This window comes from Felis catus, chromosome D4 (genome assembly GCF_018350175.1).
Source record: "Felis catus isolate Fca126 chromosome D4, F.catus_Fca126_mat1.0, whole genome shotgun sequence".
In the NCBI taxonomy this organism is placed as follows: domain Eukaryota; kingdom Metazoa; phylum Chordata; class Mammalia; order Carnivora; family Felidae; genus Felis; species Felis catus.
The window spans coordinates 73,002,674-73,022,344 of NC_058380.1; the positions used below are offsets into that span (position 1 = coordinate 73,002,674).

The 19,671-nt window shown below is 41.2% G+C and overlaps 1 protein-coding gene and 1 long non-coding RNA gene across 3 annotated transcripts; one reads left to right on the forward strand and one right to left on the reverse strand.

The window, feature by feature from the left end:
• Positions 1-8,166: 8,166 nt before the first annotated feature.
• On the reverse strand, positions 8,167-18,134 carry LOC493739 (Fel d 4 allergen). 2 transcript variants are annotated; one of them, XM_019815497.3, is made up of 7 exons: positions 17,069-18,134; positions 16,575-16,711; positions 15,539-15,609; positions 14,709-14,819; positions 14,289-14,384; positions 14,042-14,087; positions 8,167-8,226 (listed from the first exon to the last, which is right to left on the reverse strand). In XM_019815497.3, exons 1-7 carry the CDS (start codon positions 17,156-17,158, stop codon positions 8,190-8,192), a joined length of 588 nt encoding a protein of 195 aa, XP_019671056.2. In that variant the 5' UTR covers positions 17,159-18,134; the 3' UTR covers positions 8,167-8,189.
• LOC123381482 lies at positions 10,741-15,950 on the forward strand. Its single transcript, XR_006588512.1, has 2 exons — positions 10,741-11,454; positions 12,344-15,950. It is a non-coding gene; the product is annotated as an uncharacterized LOC123381482 (long non-coding RNA).
• Positions 18,135-19,671: the final 1,537 nt, after the last annotated feature.

Consider the following 19,671-nt stretch of genomic DNA (forward strand, 5'->3'; position numbering starts at 1 on the left):
AGATGGCTCTGACCATTCTATGACGTAGATAGATGTGACCCAGCTAGCACTGGGACAAACTAAATGGTTTTCAGACATTCCAAATGGATGAGCCAGAGACCCAAAGACTTTCTGTCGGCTAGGAGGCCATGTTGGAGCTCCTGTCAACCTGTGCTTTCTGCAGAATGTAGATCCTAGTTCAGGGAACTTCCCAAAACTAAACTCTTCCAAGGGCACTATATTCTCTCCTGGGATTGTATGGCTTATGTGGAAGCTACACATCAGCTTTTCTCTCTCCTAAAACAGTGGCTTACACCTGAAGAGGTCACCTGGAAGTGTTTAAGGAAGCACCTCCTTGGTCCTAGTGGGCACCCAGGTCAGCCTTAATTCTCTGGCTTGGGTTGTTATGGATGAGGGAATTACCCTAGACTTCCCCCTTGGGGGCCAAGGTAACTGCAATTGTTAATACATCCTGTACCTTGTGGATTAATGCTTTAGTTGATACAGAAACCTAAGGAAAGAGCCACTTATGTAGATGGACACTAATGGCTTCATGGGCTTGCTTCAGCTGGAACCCTGGGGTATACCTGAGGACAATATTGCAGATTCTGATATTGTTAGAGTACAAATTGAATGGATCTGGTCTTGACTCCTGTTGGTTTAACTATGCCAGTCAGTGAACCATTATGATTTTTCATAGGAAAACTTGCCAGAAGCCAAGACAACATAGAAATGAGGAGTGAATATTGTTTGGGGAGGGGAGCAGCCAATCTTCAATAGCATTTCCGTATGTGTTGTGATCACTTACATCTGGATTTTTTCACGTGCCTGGGTGACAGACTGGGAAGACAGAAGGGTAGAAGGCATGTTAGTTTCTTGACCACTGATAACGGATAATGGCTCACCATTGCCACTTGGATGTCCAATAGGCATCTCAAACTTGTCTACATGTGAACGCCTGGTCTCTTTTAAACTTGTAATTTTCTTTCAACTAATGTCAACTCCACTTTGCCTGTTGCTTGGGCAAAAACCAAAGATGTCATTCTTTTTCTCTTCCTACACGTACCATCAAGAAATCCTATTGGTTGTCTTTCAAAATACATCCAGAAACTTGCTACTCCTCACTGCCCTTGCTACTCTCCCCCTGGTACCAATCTGGACCATCTTCTTTCTTGGCTTGCCGCAGGGGTGGTGCCATAGGGCATTTCAGATCTCTCGTACCAGATGTTCCTTTTGTCCCTGACTGGGGCCTTTCTGGAGTGCTGCATAAAAGATCCCAATTCTTCTTAGCTTTCTCTTTCCCCAGCAGATGCTGCATTCTGACTCTCTCTGGTTTGCTAACACAGCCTTTGATGTTCTGCTTGCCAACTCCCAAATCTGTTTTTATTCTTTCCTTTTTTTTATATGAAATTTATTGACAAATTGGCTTCCATACAACACCCAGTGCTCATCCCAAAAGGTGCCCTCCTCAATACCCATCACCCACCCTCCCCTCCCTCCCACCCCCCATCAACCCTCAGTTTGTTCTCAGTTTTTAACAGTCTCTTATGCTTTGGCTCTCTTGTACTCTAACCTCTTTTTTTTTTTTTCCCTTCCCCTCCCCCATGGGTTCCTGTTAAGTGTCTCAGGATCCACATAAGAGTGAAACCATATGGTATCTGTCTTTCTCTGTATGGCTTATTTCACTTAGCATCACACTCTCCAGTTCCATCCACGTTGCTACAAAAGGCCATATTTCATTTTTTTCTCATTGCCACGTAGAATTCCATTGTGTATATGAACCACAATTTCTTTATCCATTCATCAGTTGATGGACATTTAGGCTCTTTCCATAATTTGGCTATTGTTGAGAGTGCTGCTATGAACATTGGGGTACAAGTGGCCCTATGCATCAGTACTCCTGTATCCCTTGGATAAATTCCTAGCAGTGCTATTGCTGGGTCATAGGGTAGGTCTATTTTTAATTTTCTGAGGAACCTCCACACTGCTTTCCAGAGCGGCTGCACCAATTTGCATTCTCACCAACAGTGCAAGAGGGTTCCCGTTTCTCCACATCCTCTCCAGCATCTATAGTCTCCTGATTTGTTCATTTTGGCCACTCTGACTGGCGTGAGGTGATACCTGAGTGTGGTTTTGATTTGTATTTCCCTGATAAGGAGCGACGCTGAACATCTTTTCATGTGCCTGTTGGCGATCCGGATGTCTTCTTTAGAGAAGTGTCTATTCGTGTTTTCTGCCCATTTCTTCACTGGGTTATTTGTTTTTCGGGTGTGGAGTTTGGTGAGCTCTTTATAGATTTTGGATACTAGCCCTTTGTCTGATATGTCATTTGCGAATATCTTTTCCCATTCCGTTGGTTGCCTTTTAGTTTTGTTGGTTGTTTCCTTTGCTGTGCAGAAGCTTTTTATCTTCATAAGATCCCAGTAATTCACTTTTGCTTTTAATTCCCTTGCCTTTGGGGATGTGTCGAGTAAGAGATTGCTACGGCTGAGGTCAGAGAGGTCTTTTCCTGCTTTCTCCTCTAAGGTTTTGATGGTTTCCTGTCTCACATTTAGGTCCTTTATCCATTTTGAGTTTATTTTTGTGAATGGTGTGAGAAAATGGTCTAGTTTCAACCTTCTGCATGTTGCTGTCCAGTTCTCCCAGCACCATTTGTTAAAGAGGCTGTCTTTTTTCCATTGGATGTTCTTTCCTGCTTTGTCAAAGATGAGTTGGCCATACGTTTGTGGGTCTAGTTCTGGGGTTTCTATTCTATTCCATTGGTCTATGTGTCTGTTTTTGTGCCATGTTTTTATTCTTTTCTATTACCTCCTCTTATTCTTTGGTTTTTAAGGGATTCTGCCTCCATTCTCCTCTCAAACATCTAAGTTCACCATAGTTGGGGTTTCAGGATGGAACACAGGTAATCCTGTGTCCAAGTTACCAAGTTTAACTGGGAGCCCTAGCAGTCATCTTGTAAATAGAAGCAGCCTTCCAGGCCACATAGCTAATTGTGCTATTCCCTTAACACATTCTCCAAGCATTTTACAGATGTATTTGTAAACATGCCTTGAAGCAGTAAGAACGTTGCTGGAAACTTAAGCTTAAAACTGTTAAATACATCTAGAGGGTGGCCTGAGAAGGCTGAAGCATTTTGAAGATGGAGGCTAAGATTTCTAATGCAGGTAACATCTAAGAGTCACCTGGATGTAGAACTCTAACAGTAAATTTGTGCTTTGTTCTGTTTGTACCTATTTTGTGATAACAACATGGTTCTCTTATCCATGTGCTTTGCTACAAATCTTCCTGCATATTATGTGTCATATTTTTGGTGCTCAGTAGGACTTCCTACTGCATGTGGTATACTGGAGTTACAAAAACAAAACGGTTTTTCTTCCCCCTGAAATTCCACTTGAATCAAGTTCCTGAGCTACCCAGGTGCCCCTCTTAATTTACATACAAGTTAGCATAATAGTGCAGTAATTTCAGGAGTAGATTCCAGTGACTCATCCCCTACGTATAACACAGTGCTCATCCCAACAGGTGTCCTCCTTAATGCCCCTTACCCATTTAGCCCATCCTTCCACCCACAACCCCTCCAGCAACCCTCAGTTCTCTGTATTTGAAGTCTCTTCTGTTTTGTCCCCTTTCTTGTTCTTACATTTTTGCTTCTCCCTTATGTTCTTCTGTTCTGTACCTGAAATTCATGAGTGAAGTTATATTTGTCTTCCTCTAATTTTGCTTAGCATAATACTCTAGTTCCATCCATGCAGTTTTCAAATGGCAAGATTTCCATTCCTTTTGATTGCCAAGTAATACTCCATTATGTATGTATATGTGTATATATGTACACACATGTATCTTTATCCACTCCTCAACTGATGGACATTTGGGTTCTTTCCACACTTTGGCTATTGATAGCACTGCTGTAAACACTGGGGTGCAGGTACCCCTTCGAAACAGCTTTGTTTAAAAAAAAAAAAAACCACCAATGGAAACCAATTTGACAATAAATTTCATATTACAAAAATAAAAAACACAAATTTAAAAGAAAGCTTGTTCCCATAAGATTAAAGTTATACAGGCTTGTACATACTAAACATAAGATAAATCCTGTAATGTTCTGGAATGTTCTTTGTCATTTGTAACTTTTTATATAAAAACACCTATAACCCTGTACTAAATGTTCCTTCACTGGAGTACTCTTTGTGCCCAGGCAGCTGCCCTAACTTAGGCTAAAGACAAAATAAAACTTTTGTCTTTAAAATAAAAGTTTGTTCGTCTTTGTCAATAGGTTGATTCAAATAGCACAAGAGTAGAATTAGATTAAGAAAGGCAACATACCTAATAACATAATTAGACAAGACTACAACATACACGAGAATGTTAGGTATAACTCCATGGCAATATACTTGAAAACTTAAAGGAATTTTGCTTTCCTAGCAAAACCTGAGGGTCCATAATGGACTCCCATGTATTGGGCAGGGTAGGCCATGTTACACTGTGATAACAGCCTTCAAATCCCAGTGGCTCAATGCCATAAGGATTTCTTTCTCAAAGCAAACCACCATCACAAGTTGGAGCTTTGGGTCATCACCCTCTGGGACCAGGTAGAGTGACTATTGAGTACTGGCAATGTGGCAAAGGAAGAGATGGATAAAATGCATACTGGCTCTCAAAACTCCTTCCAGAAAGTGATGTACATCACTTCTAATGATTACTGCTCGAACAAGCCACATGGTCACACCCAGCTCCAAGACGTGTGGTGCAGGGGTGGGTGGGTGAGTGGAGAGAGTGATACTAGGATGTACCCCAGGGGAAAACCAGAAATAAAGGCATACACTAGACAATGTTCCTGGTCTTCTAGTTTGCAATACCCAACTGTTCATGGAATAGTTGTATCAGAATAATGGGTTTGGGGACAAATGTTTAGGGAAAACTTACATTTAAAAACCACATTTTTTGAGGATGCAGAGAATGATTTTGCACTGTTGGTGGGAATGCACACTGGTACAGCCACTCTGGAAAACAGTATGGAGGTTCCTTCAAAAAAATTAGAACTACCCTGTAACCCAGAAATTGCACTACTAGGTATTTATCCAAAGGATAAAAAAAAAAAAATGCTGTTTTGATGGGGCACATGCACTCCAATGTTTATAGCAGTGCTATCAACAGCCCAAATGTCCAACTGATGAATGGGTAAAGAAGATGTGGTATAGATATATACAAGGGAATATTACTCCGTGATCAAAAGAATGAGATCTTGCCATTTGCAACAACTTGGATGGAACTAAGCAAAATAAAGACAAATATCATGATTTCACTTGTGGAATTTAAGAAACAGATGAACATAAGGAAAGGCAAGTAAAAATAAGATAAAAACAGGGAGGCAAACCATAAGAGACTCTTAAATGCAGAGAACAAACTGAGGGTTGCTAGAGGGGTGTTGGGTGGGGGGATGGGCTAAATGGACAAGGGGCATCAAGGAGGGCACTTGTGGGGATGAGCACTGGGTGTTATATGTAAGTGATGAATCACTAAATTCTGTTCCTGAAATCATTACACTGTAAACTAAATGAGAAAAAGCAGAAAAAAAAAAAACCCACATTTTTAATCTGTGGGGAAAGATTGAATTATATTCCAAATACAATTGGTAGAACTTCAGAATCAACAAAAGGGATACACATCTTTGATGTTCTAGGAAAAGCATCCCAGTCTTACTGAACACAAAGCAACCACGTTCATTTCTGGTGATGAAGAAGCAATGTTTTTTTTAAGCTTTTTACATGCCAATATTACAATTTACTGGTTTTGTAACTGAACTCACGTTCATCTGCCCGACGGGCAGCAAAGCCAACCCTGGAGACTTCAAGGATGCAGAAAGAAAGGGCAGTCAAATAAGAGTCTGGAGAGCATGCCTCAAACCTGCCTCTGAGTTTTAGAATGGCTAATTCTTACAAGTGCTTGCCTTTAAACCAAGGAAATAAAGCTCTTTTTACAAGCTGATCTCAGCAATACCACCGAAAGTTAGAGAAAATATCTCACACTGACAACATACATGACCACATACAAATATGCAAATCAGGTGCAAACAAAATCTTAAAGGCCCAATTTCCAAATATCTCCCTTTTACAAAATAAAATCGCAAGATGGTGTAATTTACGTTATTGGCCATTTTTCTCCAGAGCCAGATGAATATTTCTGTCAAACAATGTTATAAAAAAAAAATTGCCCAGTTTTGGAGAATACAGAACAAAGGGGCTGCAGGCAGGAAATGAATTGTCATTTCCCATTTTCCAGTTAGAACATGGCTGGTTTTATCTAAAGATACCAAAAGCTGTGGCAACAAACCAAAGAAGCTCAGAGTACCTCTGTGAGCATTCATGTGTTCCTCTATGAAAGTCAGGGTTTCATCAATTGAACCAAATGGCTTTCTAGTTAACCCATTCTTGCTCCATTAAGGAGCAAGAAAAAAGAGGGTAAGAGAGCCAACCCACATGGGAGGAAGGAGAACCTACCCTCACGGGGTACTCGCCAAACGGAAACTAAAAAAGACCCAGAAACAGGTTTCTTTGCCACAAGAATTAAATTAAGCATCAAAGAAGGTCAGTGGCCCTCTGTCAGGGTGGAGTCCTGGGGACAGTCCCTAGGACAAAGAACCTAGGCAGCTGCTTGCCTTCCTCATGGGACTTGTGTTACAGCTGGGGACCCATGAACCACAGGCAAAGAGCGTGTGGCTGGCTTGCCTAATTTGTAACTGACCCTGGCTTTGTGAGCCTGACACACAGCAAAGCCAGACTGTGGGATACCAAGGCAGTCAAATGAGGAGATGGGAGAACAAGCCTCAAATCTGTCTCCCAGAAGCAGGACAGTCAGGGATAGCTAGCTAGTTAGTTAATATTTTTTTATTTTTAAGTAGAATTTGTCAAGCTAGCAAACATACAGTATATACAGAGTACTCTTGGCTTCAAGAGTAGATTCCCATGATTCATCACTTACATAAAACACCCAGTGCTCATCCCAACAAATGCCCTCCTCAATGCCCATCATCCATTTTCCCCTCTATCCCCTCCCCGCAACCCCCCCCTCCCCGCCCCATCAACCCTCAGTTTGTTCTCTGCATTTAAGAGTCTCTTATGGTTTGCCTCCCTCTTTCTTTGAGACTATTTTTTCCCTTCCCTTCTCCAATGGTCTTCTGTTAAGTTTCTCAAATTCCACATAGGAGTGAAAACATGTCTTTCTCTGACTGGTTTATTTCACTTATCATAATACCCTCCAGTTCCATCCACACTGTTGCAAATGGCAAGATTTCATTCTTTCTCGTTGCCAAGTGATATTCCATTGTGTCTATAAACCACATATTCTTTATCTGTTCATCAGTTGATGGACATTTGGGCTCTTTCCATAATTTGACTATTGTTGAAAGTGCTGCTATAAACATTGGGGTACATGGGCCCCTATGAATCAGCACTCCTGTATCCTTTAGATAAATTCCTAGTAGTGCTATTGCTGGGTCGTAGGGTAATTCTATTTTTAATTTTTTGAGGAAACTCCATGCTGTTTTCCGGAGTGGATGTACCAGTTTGCATTCCCACCAACAGTGCAAGAGGGTTCCCATTTCTCCACATCCTCACCACCATCTGTTGTTGCCTGGGTTGTTCATTTTAGCCATTCTGACCAGTGTGAGGTGGTATCTCATTGTGGTTTTGATTTGTATTTCTGATGGTGAGTGCTGTTGAGCATCTTTTCATGTGTCTGTTGGCCATCTGGATGTCTTCTTTGGAAAAGTGTCTATTCATGTCTTGTACCCATTTCTTCACTGGATTATTTTTTTTGGGTGTTGAGTTTGGTAAGTTCTTTATAGATTTTGAATACTAACCCTTTATCCGGTATGTCATTTGCAAATATCTTCTCTCATTCCGTTGGTTGCCTTTTAGTTTTGCTGACTGTTTCCTTTGCTGTGCAGAAGGTTTTTATCTTGATGAGGTCCCAATAGTTCATTTTTGCTTTTATATTCCTTGCCTTGGGAGACATGTGGAGTAAGAAATTGCTGCCGCTGAGGTCAAAGAGATTGTTGCCTGTTTTGTCCTCTACAAAACAGGGTTTTGATGGTTTCCTGTCTCACATTTAGGTCTTTCATCCATTTTGAGTTTATTTTTGTATATGGTGTAAGAGAGTGGTCCAGTTTCATTCCCCTTCATGTTGCTATCCAGTTCTCCCAGCACCACTTGCTAAAGAGACCATCTTCTTTCCATTGGATATTCTTTCCTGTAGTCGGGGATATTTAAAGGCAAAGGAGAAAAAAAAAAAAAGGTCTGGGTAATAAGTTGCAAAGGTACTTGGTACATCTGTTAACCCTTTGTTACCAGTTTCATTTCCATATAGGCACTTCATGTGTTTTCCTTGGATTTTAGGGAACGTTGGGAAGTTTGGGGTTTTGTGTAACACATTATTAATTTTTCCTACCTAAAATACCAAGTGGGGGCGCGTGGGTGGCCCAGTTGGCTAAATTTCTGACTTCAGGTCAGAGTCACACGTTCGTGAGATCTAGCCCTGTGTCAGGCTCTGTGCTGACAGCTCAGAGCCTGAAGTCTGCTTCGGATTCTGTGTCTCCCTCTCTCTCTGGCCCTTCCCCACTAGCGTTCTGTCTGTCTCTCTCAAAAATAAACATTAAAATACCAGGTGTTGGTGAGGATATGGAAGAATTGGAAATTTCATACACTGCTGATGGAAACGTAAAATGATGCAGCCACTCTAGAGTCTGTCAATTTCTTTAAAAACTTAAACACACACCTAGTAAATGGCCCAGCTATTCCGCTCCTAGGTATGACCCAAAAGAAGCATGTCCATAGATAGACTTATACGTGAATGTTCATTGTGCTTTAGTTATTAAAGCCAAGTGTCCACTAACAGATGAATAGATTAAAAATTTTAGTACATTGTAAAACAGGACACTATTCAGCAATAAAAAGGAACAGACTACTGACGAGCACAAAATCAATGAGCCTCAAAGTAATTACGCCAGCTGAAATTAGCCAGAACAACAAAAGAAGCATACATACCGGTGACAGCATTGACATAAATTTCTAGAAAATGCAAAAAATTTTGTGCGTAACTGGGGCGCCTGGGTGGCTCGGTTGAGCGGCCGACTTCGGCTCAGGTCACGATCTCACAGTCCATGAGTTCGAGCCCCGCGTCGGGCTCTGTGCTGACAGCTCGGAGCCTGGAGCCTGTTTTGGATTCTGTGTCTCCCTCTCTCTGACCCTCCCCCGTTCATGCTCTGTCTCTGTCTCAAAAATAAATGTTAAAAAAAAAAATTAAAAAAAAAATTATGTGCATAACTAATTCAGCCTTGACAGAAACATGGAGAATGAAGGTAGCTATGTTAGGTTGTGGGAATCCTGGCAGCTGGATAATCGTTGTCTGTGCTGTTGACCAGGTCTTATTTCCTGGCCAGGCTCTCCTGAACAATCTGGCACTCCAGCCCTCTTTCTTTACCAAAATTGTCCATTATTCTAATAACCAAAACATATCCATCATAAATTTCTTGAAACCAACAGAGCAGTGTTTCTGAAATGCTAATTTTTAACAACAACAGCTAGTATCTTACTGGGCTTGCTTCCAGGAACAGACAGTTTCAACTAAAGTTCTGGGACAGGAGAAATCAAATGACAAAGTCCTCTAAGCCAAGAATAGAGATTTGGAATCTTTATCCTTGTCCTTGAAATCCCCAAATAACCTCAGGGTGTCCTAGTTTGATATTTACTCTGGGAGTTTATTTGACATTTATCTAAATTTCCTCCATTCAGGTTTAAGTAAGTCATGATATTTGAAGAAGAGCAGTAATGGGACAGCTTATAAATATCTCTTTCATCCCACAATCATGTATAATCAAATGCCCATCTTACTGAAAGCACTCTGAGGGGTTCAGTTTGGCAAACCTGTTTATTTGAGGGGGAAAGAGGCCATGTATAGAAAAGAGGACCGGCAAACTTCTTTCTCTAAAAGACTACATAATAAATATTTTAGGCTTTGCAGGCCAAGAGGTGAAAATCAAAAATATTATGTAGGTACCAATATAATAACACAGAAAACATATTTTCATATTTCTGATGAAATTTAAAATATATTGAGTATAATTTATTTTAATATAGGTCTATTAGAAGAATGGAATTGGAGGAGGGAATAACATTTTGCTTAATTGGGGTTGAAAATTAGTGTTTCCAATATCACATGGATTGCAAATGTTCTTGGCTCACGGGCTATCCAAAAATAGGCAGAGGGAAGGATTGGCTTGTGGGCTACAGTTTGCCAACCCCTAGTAAAGAAAGTGTGGTTTCAATGTTTAAAGTATTCCTGAGGTTCTGGCTAATGTTACAGGGAGAAAAGAGAAAAAAGAGAAAGAGACGTGTAAGGATTGGAAGACCTACATTAACATGTATTTGCAGATAATATGACCATATCTATAAAACCAACAGAATCCACAAAGTATTAGATTGATTTTATTGTAATTAAAAAATGCCATCAAGGTTGCTAAAGAGATCAACTTACAAAAATCAATAACATTTCTCTATACCAGCAAAAACTCATGGTAATAACTAATGGTTAAAAAACCCAGAAAACAAACAGTGAAAGCATATGGGAACCAACAACCAAGAACACACAAGAAAATTAGAAAATTACTAAGGAGAAGGGCGCCTGGGTGGCTCAGTCAGTTAAGCCTGACTTTGGCTCACGGCATGATCACACAATTCGTGAGTTCGAGCCCCACATCAGGCTTTCTGTTGTCAGCACAGAGCCTGCTTGGGATCCTCTGTCTCCCTCTGTTCCTCCCCTGCTCGCTCACTCTTTCTCAAAAATAAATAAAAAATATTACTAAGGAGAAAACTTAAAAACTCTAAGAAAGGACATAGAAGATTATCTGAATAAGTTGACAGACTTGGGGTTCACTTGTTTTTGGCCCAGTGGGCCCTGTGTCAGTCTTCTGACCTCCAAAACTTGTGCTGTTTTGAAGCCACTAAATTTGTAGTGATTTGTTACAGTGAACAGAAAATCAATCCGGGACCCATTTCTCCTGTCCAGCTGAATGCCAAAGAAGAGTCCTCACTGCATTTGATGCACAAGCAGAGTTTCCTCGCATATACTTTCAACTCTTGGAAGGAAACGTGGTACATATGATCTACAGAGTAATCTTAATTCACACTTGCCTGCATTTGGAGTATTATTCTGTGGTGCTCGTTGCAGTAGATTTATTTCCCTTCCTTTAATCAGCTCAATTTGTTTTCAGACCCAAGAATGTGCTGATGAGCAATGAGATGATAAGAAACTATTAAAAAACAACTAAGAATTTAAATATGATGGTGGGAAATTCCCAAGTGGATTGGCCCTCCAGTTCCTGAACAGTGTACGAAGAAACAATAGCATAGCTCCCCGCGACGGCTGCTTCCACCATAACTTTCATCTGATGCCTGATTCATTTGATACTCTAGAAAACAGGTTTGAAAACTCAATGTCCTTCTCTCTGTGTCTTTTTGGTGAGCTAATCTGGGTTAACATCAGCAAGATGGTGGAATAGGCGGTGTGACCCCTCATCGCATACCCCAACAGAAACACCTATTTTAGCAACCACTCATGGATGAAAATAACTTTGTGGGAGTTGGGAAGTACAGGTAAGAGTTTCAGTGTGAGCTCCAGCTGCCATCTTGACCTAGGAACAACAGAGGGTTTTTGTGCTTCCCTCTTGGCTGACATGTGGCACACCCAGCCATCTTCCCTCATCCATCATCGTGGCCCTCCTTGCACTGTTATTGTTGGTAATGTCTTAAGCACTCTCAGGGTTATGTTGGGCCATGCCCCTCTGGGTAACAGCTGTTCTATCCCTTAAGTGCTAACATTTAAAAATGAGGGGTCCCAGATTTTCTTGAGTTCTGGCATCGGGGAAATGGCACTCCATTTTGGTAGACTTGTTTAATCACTGTGTTGTATTGTTTAATCACTGTGTTGTATACCTGATACTAATAACATTGTCTGTCAACCACACTTCAATTAAACAAAAAAAAGGATCTTCGCATGCATGACAGGTTGACTTTCTACAAAGCCTATTGACGTATTTCAGCCAAGAAGACCAAATGCTTAAGTCTGGAGCAATTAAGTCTGAACCTAACTTATTCTTCTGACCTGGAGGCAGAGTAAGATGTGGGGAGGGTCACATGCCTATAAAGCTCTCCCTAATTAACCGTACGTTCATAACGACTGAGTCATTCTTTTTGTATGACAACTCCCACCCAGGTCTTGCTCTGCCCCAACACCCATGTGTAAGTTTTACACTGTTGCAAAAGGATTGTGAGTGGAAGATCATTAATTTCCTTTTCCCTCTCCCTGTAAGCTCCCAAAAGAAGAGGCTGATAGCATTTTGCCTCCTTGATGCCTCCTGACTGTACCAAGCCCAGATTATTGAAGGTAGGTATTGCTCACACTTAATGGAATCTCACTTAATATGTTCACAACAGATAACAGTGGTGATTGAAGGAACTTTTCCAAGAGTATGGAAGGATACTAACCATCTAATAGGACGGATGACACAGAGAAGCTAAAATATGGGGACATGTCCTGAAACATGTTGAGCTGGTACCAGCCTCAGCAACAGTCCATGGAGAAAGAGAATTGTAAGACGGGGCAAATTATGGGAAAGTTTATCTTATCAGATCACCAAGAAACAGGCAAATCAAAGGGCAACCAGCACTCATAGGGACAGAGAATTACTACAGAGGGAGAAACTCAGGAAAGATTCTGAGAAGCCAGAGAAGGATTATGGGTGCAGAGCCAAGGAGGTCCCCCCATTTGCTTTTTGTCGGCCCCACACTCCCATATACACAAACCACAGGACTTCAAGGCTAATCATTTATTGACCAGGTATAGGAAGTTCTTATTCATGATAGAGTTCTCCTGGGTATGGGAAAGACAGCTGGAAAATTTGGAGAAAATCTTGAAATCTTGGTTGGTTGATGTTTTCCTAGATAAGATTCTGAAGATGCAGAGATAATGCTTTCCTATGTGATTATGATGGAAATCAGGTCACAGCACTTGCCACTAGATGGTGTGGGGACCACAGAAGGGAAGATCCTGGAGCCCAGGTAAGGAAGCATTCACTCAACACTAAATAAGCAAATGAAAAAGAGAACACAGAAACTTATTAAGCATTCCTTGGATTGAATTGAAGCAAAAAGAACTTCTGTTATAGAGACAAATGGTGAACAGTAGATGTCAAGCTGTATTGTAACATGTTATTTGCCAGAATAGGGGAGGGAGGGCAATGAATAAATGCCCCCCCCCTTTTTTCTACTGCTGATCTCATATTTATTGTCCCCAAACTGAATCTATGAAAAAGAGCAATGAAGGATCCGAGGCTTGTTCTGCCACCTTCAGCACTAGAAGTTTTGAAGAGTTTTAGATAAATTGAGAGATAACGGCAAAGCCATAAGCTACCTGTTATTAAATGTCTGCTTTACACAAGCTACATTATCTGAATGAAGCTCCACAATAAATCTAAGGTAGGAAACTGATGAGAAGATTCAGTGTCTGTTTTCCAGCTTAAAAGACAACTGGAAGTTCAGACAGCTCTATTCCCAGGTGAAAAGTTAAGGATGTACAAAGATCAAAGGAAGAAATGTTTGTTGTAAATTGGGAGGGTGAAATGCCTTCTGGGCTTGGAAGACCAACCATAAACACAGAAACGGATGTGAGTTTCATACTCGTGTCCTATTACCCTTTCTCCATTTCAAATTTTAAGTCTTAATGATTTTTAGCATGTCATCAATTACTGAAGTCTTTTGCCAGCATTATGTCCACATGGTAACTCTGCAGGGTAGACATCATTATTCCCTTGGTAAATGCTTAGGTCATTTGTTCAAAAGTTCATGGTAGAAATGAGTCCTGAACCCAGCTCCTCCAATTCCACATCTCAAGCTCTCCTCACAAGCTTCCTTACCAAATTATTTTTATTGTCATCTTTGGACACAAACTCCTAATGCTTTTGGAAGGCACTGATCCCAGGGCCACCCCCTTTCCATCAGAGATCACCAACCTGGAGTCCTGGGCCACTTCACTTCCTCGGGCCTGTAAACAGCGATCTGTAGAGACAGAACACATACAAACACCGAACCCGGTTTATTTGCCAGAGAGAAACCAAATGATTCTCTAGGTTAAGGCAAAGGGGACTGATTGGGGGTACTGCCTTCTCTTGTTTTTTTTTTTTTGTTGTTGTTGTTATTGTTTTTTTCCCCCTTCAGTAACATGGAAATTTAAGAAAACTAGAAAATAACAATACTTACCAACTTCAGTCAGGTCAAGTATGTTAACAATCCCATGTTCTTGGCAGTATTTCACAAACTTTTCCTTGAGTTTTTGGCTCACATCTGGTTCTCGGGCTGTGGGGAGAGTGACAGTAACTGCTGTGTCTTATGTATTTGTCACTGAGGCTCATAAGGGGGTGGCTCCAGATGGATGGAAAATGGACAGCACTGATTGGGTGCTTAGGCGGAAGTCTTGGGGATGGGTTATAACCTGTCTTGAATTTGACATCTTTAGGATATGGTTCTGGCAGGAAGACAGATTACCAAAGGTGAGCATCTGTCTTCAGAGGAGGAGAGACATTCCAGGATAAAAACTGGGAGGACCACTTTGTCTCCAGGTTTACCTTCCCTCCCCTCCTTCCCCACCCCAAGATGAGTGTCAGCATGAAAATACCGTACCATAGAACTCTACCAACTGGAATGGTCTCGTCTTGTCAAAATTCAGAAGATGTAACAGGATATACTCATCATAGACCGTTTCAACTATGCTAAATACATTGTATCCATCATCTGTGGAGGAAACAGAACACAGTTCAGAATTTGTGCCACCGTGTGCTGGCCTCTCAGAGCTTGATAGGTCAGAGCTTGTTAGATCCACGGGAAGTAAGGAAACCCCTTATTTTCAACCACCAAACAAATTCAAGTGCATATCCTGGAAGATATAGAGAGTAATAGAGTAATATTTAATGTCTTCATTTACATCTCCCTGGGCTTCATGAGGCGACATCCAAGGGATACTGGTATTTGACTACTAGTAGTAGAAAAATTCAGCCATAGCAGCAACTTATGCTCTATCATCCTCCCTGAGACTCACCCACCTCCCTTGACCATTTCTGCCAACTATGTGTCTCTATCCTCTCTATAGGCCCGCTGGCATTACATACCCAGTGCTCTATATCCTGAGTGATGATGTGCTATAGCAATGACCAGCAGACATCATCAGAAAGTAGGCAGGGAATGAGAAGCTGTCCCACCACTTATTTGTCAATTTTCTTGCTGGAGGTACATATAAGCAAACTACCTTCTTTATCTGATGGTATTATGTGCCAGGCATGGACTTTTTTTTACCCAAGGTTCTTCCAGATTCAGGATTTGGCTATTAGATGGCCCCTCATTATATTATGTACATAAGCTATTGATCAGGAATTGGTCAAGATCTTGAAGATATTGGCGTTTATTAAATTCTTGGAGTAGAAGTAGAATTTAGAAAGACTTTTTAATATACTTACACACAACAGTATATACACCATCCTTTGTTTTGTCAGCAACCAAAAATATTTCAGTACACTTTCCGTTCTCTCTGTAAAACAGAATAAGCTGATGTCCAAGAGATATTGATGCCCCAGCTCCCTCACACTCTACCTATAATTTGGGTTTCTGATTCCACTTCACTGTTGAACGTTTTTGGAATACAGTTTCCAAAAAGCTTTTATTTACATTATTTTACTTTGTGTTACTTTAAGAATGAGTCAACTACTTCCATTACTGTCACTCTGCCACTACTTCCCACTATTATCACTACAACTACCTGTCTAGATAATTAGCTTAGTGTTCACCATGTGCCAGCCTCTCACAGAAGTGCTCTCCAAACATTACCTCACATGGTCCTTGCAAAACAAATAAATAAACCATTAAAGAGAATTATCATCCTCTTTACCCAAGGGAAAATTGGGGTGGAAACAGATGAAGTTTCTTGGTCATACATAAGAGATTCAAGAGAGAGACAGGCTGTCAATTCCAAGTCCTGTGCTCCAAACTTATGCTGTACTGTTACATTACTTATGATTCTGATACCCTCTACCCCGTCCGTACTTCCTCTACTCCTATTTGAATTTGTTTCTGTCATAATTCTTATCTTTGAATCTAGAAAAGGCCCAGGTTCTTCAGGTCCTGGATCAGTGTCAGATAATGGACTCTTTTTTTTTTATTATTAAAAATTTTTTTTTCAACGTTTATTTATTTTTGGGACAGAGAGAGACACAGCATGAACGGGGGAGGGGCAGAGAGAGAGGGAGACACAGAATCGGAAACAGGCTCCAGGCTCTGAGCCATCTGCCCAGAGCCCGACGCGGGGCTCAAACCCACGGACCGCGAGATCGTGACCTGGCTGAAGTCGGACGCTCAACCGACTGCGCCACCCAGGCGCCCCGATAATGGACTCTTAATACAAACCCAGAAGGTCTGTGTACTCTCACACACACAGAGTTCTAACACCATATTCAGACTCCCGTGTTTCCTCTCCCAAGTGACAAAGACCATACTTACTTTGTATGAAATACAAAGGAGAGAGAAGAGTTGTCCAGGGCTTTGATGTGTTCGACAAAAACCCTCATGCTACCATTTTCTTCTATCTTTTCCTTAACATCTGAGGCCAAGAGAATGGAATACCACTCTCCTGAAATCTGCAATAAATCAGTAAAATGATTGGGTAAGAAAAGGGGAGAGGGAACTCCATAGGAATACTTGTCTCCTTGAACCTGGCCTGTGCGCCAGGACTCATAATAATGATGTGAAGATGGAATTAGAACTCAGGTCAATTGGTACTACATCTAGGGCTCTTTCCACCACCCCTAAAGCAAGAACAGAGGTCCCCAAGTGTTCTCTTTTAATATGGTACAATTGCTCTTAGTCAAAAGTCTGAAACCACCCCTTTGGTCTAATACATCAAGGAACTCCTGTCCTCTGGTAGGGCCACGTTACTTCAGAATCCTCCAGGCTACCCCACAAGGGCAGAAGCTACTATACTCTACAGACTCTACCTTTGAAATATCGATGTTGCTTCTCACAACGTTTTCTTCCTCATGGGCACAGACTAGAATCAGCCCTAGACACAGCAACAGCAGCTTCATCTTGGCAGGAAAATAGCACGGTCTTCCCTACAGTCACTGGGAGCAAGTCTCTCCCTGATGGTGGCTCCACTCCCCAGCTCCTCTGTTTTTATATCTGTTCTGGGTCCAGTTTTTTCGTCCATTGGACACCACGTTCCCTCCTCCCACTCCACAAAATGGTATATCATTCACTGGTGTGAGGCCAAAGATTGTTCTTGCCCTTTTGAAACTTGGCAATCTCCTCTCTTTTAGATCTACTTAATGACCTTAAATTTCTCAAAACACACACTCAAGAAAAATAGTGGAAAAAACCCTGCCTTTTGGAACCAGATTTAACTGTGGATCTGGCTTGGAATCAGAGAGCCAATTATGTGAGGCAGGAATGGAATAAAACTTGGAAAGAATGTGTAGGGAATCTATGTTCCATTGTTCACATGGTGTGCAGAATTGGGTGCATCACTTCAATTTTACTAATTTCAGAAGCAAAGACACTGCCTCTACCAAAGACGATAGTACCTTCCACAAAGCAGTAAAATAGAGTTGATCAAAACAGGTTTGAATAAAATAATGAAATATGGCTTCTATTCAGTATATTTTAATTTCTTTTCCTTATTCTCTGAACTCAATCACTACATTTTTTTCTTTCCCCACAATGAATGGACAAGTGTTTAATCACTGAATATACCTCACTATACCATATGCCCCATAAGAGAAATGGAGAAGTACAAGATATCATCCCTTGCTTCAAGTAACTATCAATGGAGTTGGGGAAATACTTCATATAATCAATAAAAACCTGACACTACAAGCATATGAAATAACCCAACTGAGTGGGATTAAGTCCATACCATTGTAGGTCAGAAAAGGAGTGACACTAGAGAGGTGGTATCACGTAGAAATGGCTTAAGAGCACGCCTTTGGGGGTGCCTGAGTGGCTCAGTTGGTTAAGCATCTGACTCTTGATTTCGACTCAGGTCATGATCTCACAGTTCATGAGTTCTGGCTCTGCACTGACATCATGGAGCTTCGTTAGGATTCATTCATTCTCTCTCTCTCCCCCTCCCCACCCCCCCCCAAATAAATAAATGAACATTTAAAAAAAGGGAGCATGACTTTGGAGTTATGTAGATCTGGGCTTCCTTCCTATTTCTGTCATTTTGAAGCCATGAGGACAGATTTAACTTCCTCTGATACTTAGTTTCCTTATACATGCCTCATAGATTACTATAGGGATTCAATGAGATGATGTGTATAGAAAGAACCCTCATCATGTTTAGCACATATTGCGCTGGTAGGTTCAGAGAATTATTTCTGGAGAAGGTGGGACTTAGCATAGGTCTTGAAAGTTAGAAAGGGGCTTGTTAAAGTTATGGTTCATTTCTGCCTTGTGCCTTGTCCCCTTTTTCACTTCCCCCAAACAGAAAGAGGTTGGTATCAAAGAAGGAGCTGGGTAGAAAGCAGTGAACCTAGGGGTTGTGGCAATCTGTGGCTCGCTTTAAAAAGTCTTGCTAGCTCCTGGGGCGCCTGGGTGGCGCAGTCGGTTAAGCGTCCGACTTCAGCCAGGTCACGATCTCGCGGTCCGGGGGTTCGAGCCCCGCGTCAGGCTCTGGGCTGATGGCTCGGAGCCTGGAGCCTATTTCCGATTCTGTGTCTCCCTCTCCCTCTGCCCCTCCCCTGTTCATGCTCTGTCTCTCTCTGTCCCAAAAATAAATAAAAACGTTGAAAAAAAAAATTAAAAAAAAAAAAAAAGTCTTGCTAGCTCCTGTGTGGCCATTCCTAATTTATGTTCAACTGATATCCAGGCACTGGTATTTTGAGGTCTATATAATTTTAGCCATTATGGGCTGGTTATGGGTTTTCTGTCCCTTGAGATGGGAGAACTGACCTTCAATTGGTGGCAAAGTCTGTGTACTTTATTCCCTCCGTTTGATTAACCAAAAATCAATATCCCTGTAGTCATTTTTTGCGAGAAATTGGCAAATATATTTTAAAAATTTGAAAATGCAAAGGGTCTAGAATAGCTAAAATAAATTTGAAATTAATGAACAACTTGGAAGATAAACATTGTTCTATTTCAAGATTTTTAAAATAAAGCTATCATAATAAAGACAGTGTTGTATTAATGAATGACTGATTTTTGACAAAGGATATATTCTCAACAAATGATGCTGGGGAGTTCAATCCTTATGTTGTATACAAAAATTAACTCAAAATGGATCATAGACACAAATTGAAAAATCCAAAGCTACAAAACTTTTTTTAATGTCTATTTTTGAGAGCACAAGCAGGGGAGGGGCAGAGAGAGAGAGAGAATCTGAAGCAGGCTCCAGGCTCTGAGCTGTCAGTGCAGAGCCCGACGTGGGGCTTGAACCCACAAACCGTACATGGTGACCTGAGCCAAGGTCAGACACTTAACCAACTGAGCCAACCAGGTGCCCCTACAAAGCTTTTCAAAAACAGAGAAGAAAACCTCTGTGACCCTACGTTAGGCAAAGATATCCTAGATACAATACCAAAAGCATGAGTCATAAATT

Coding starts and splice junctions, on each gene's coding strand:
- LOC493739 (XM_019815497.3), bottom strand. CDS start 17,158: ATGAAGCTGCTGTTGCTGTGTCTAGGGCTGATTCTAGTCTGTGCCCAT. Junction 16,712..17,068: donor GCAACATCGATATTTCAAAG/GTAGAGTCTGTA, acceptor GATTTATTGCAG/ATTTCAGGAGAGTGGTATTC. Junction 15,610..16,574: donor TCCTTTGTATTTCATACAAA/GTAAGTATGGTC, acceptor TCTGTTTTACAG/AGAGAACGGAAAGTGTACTG.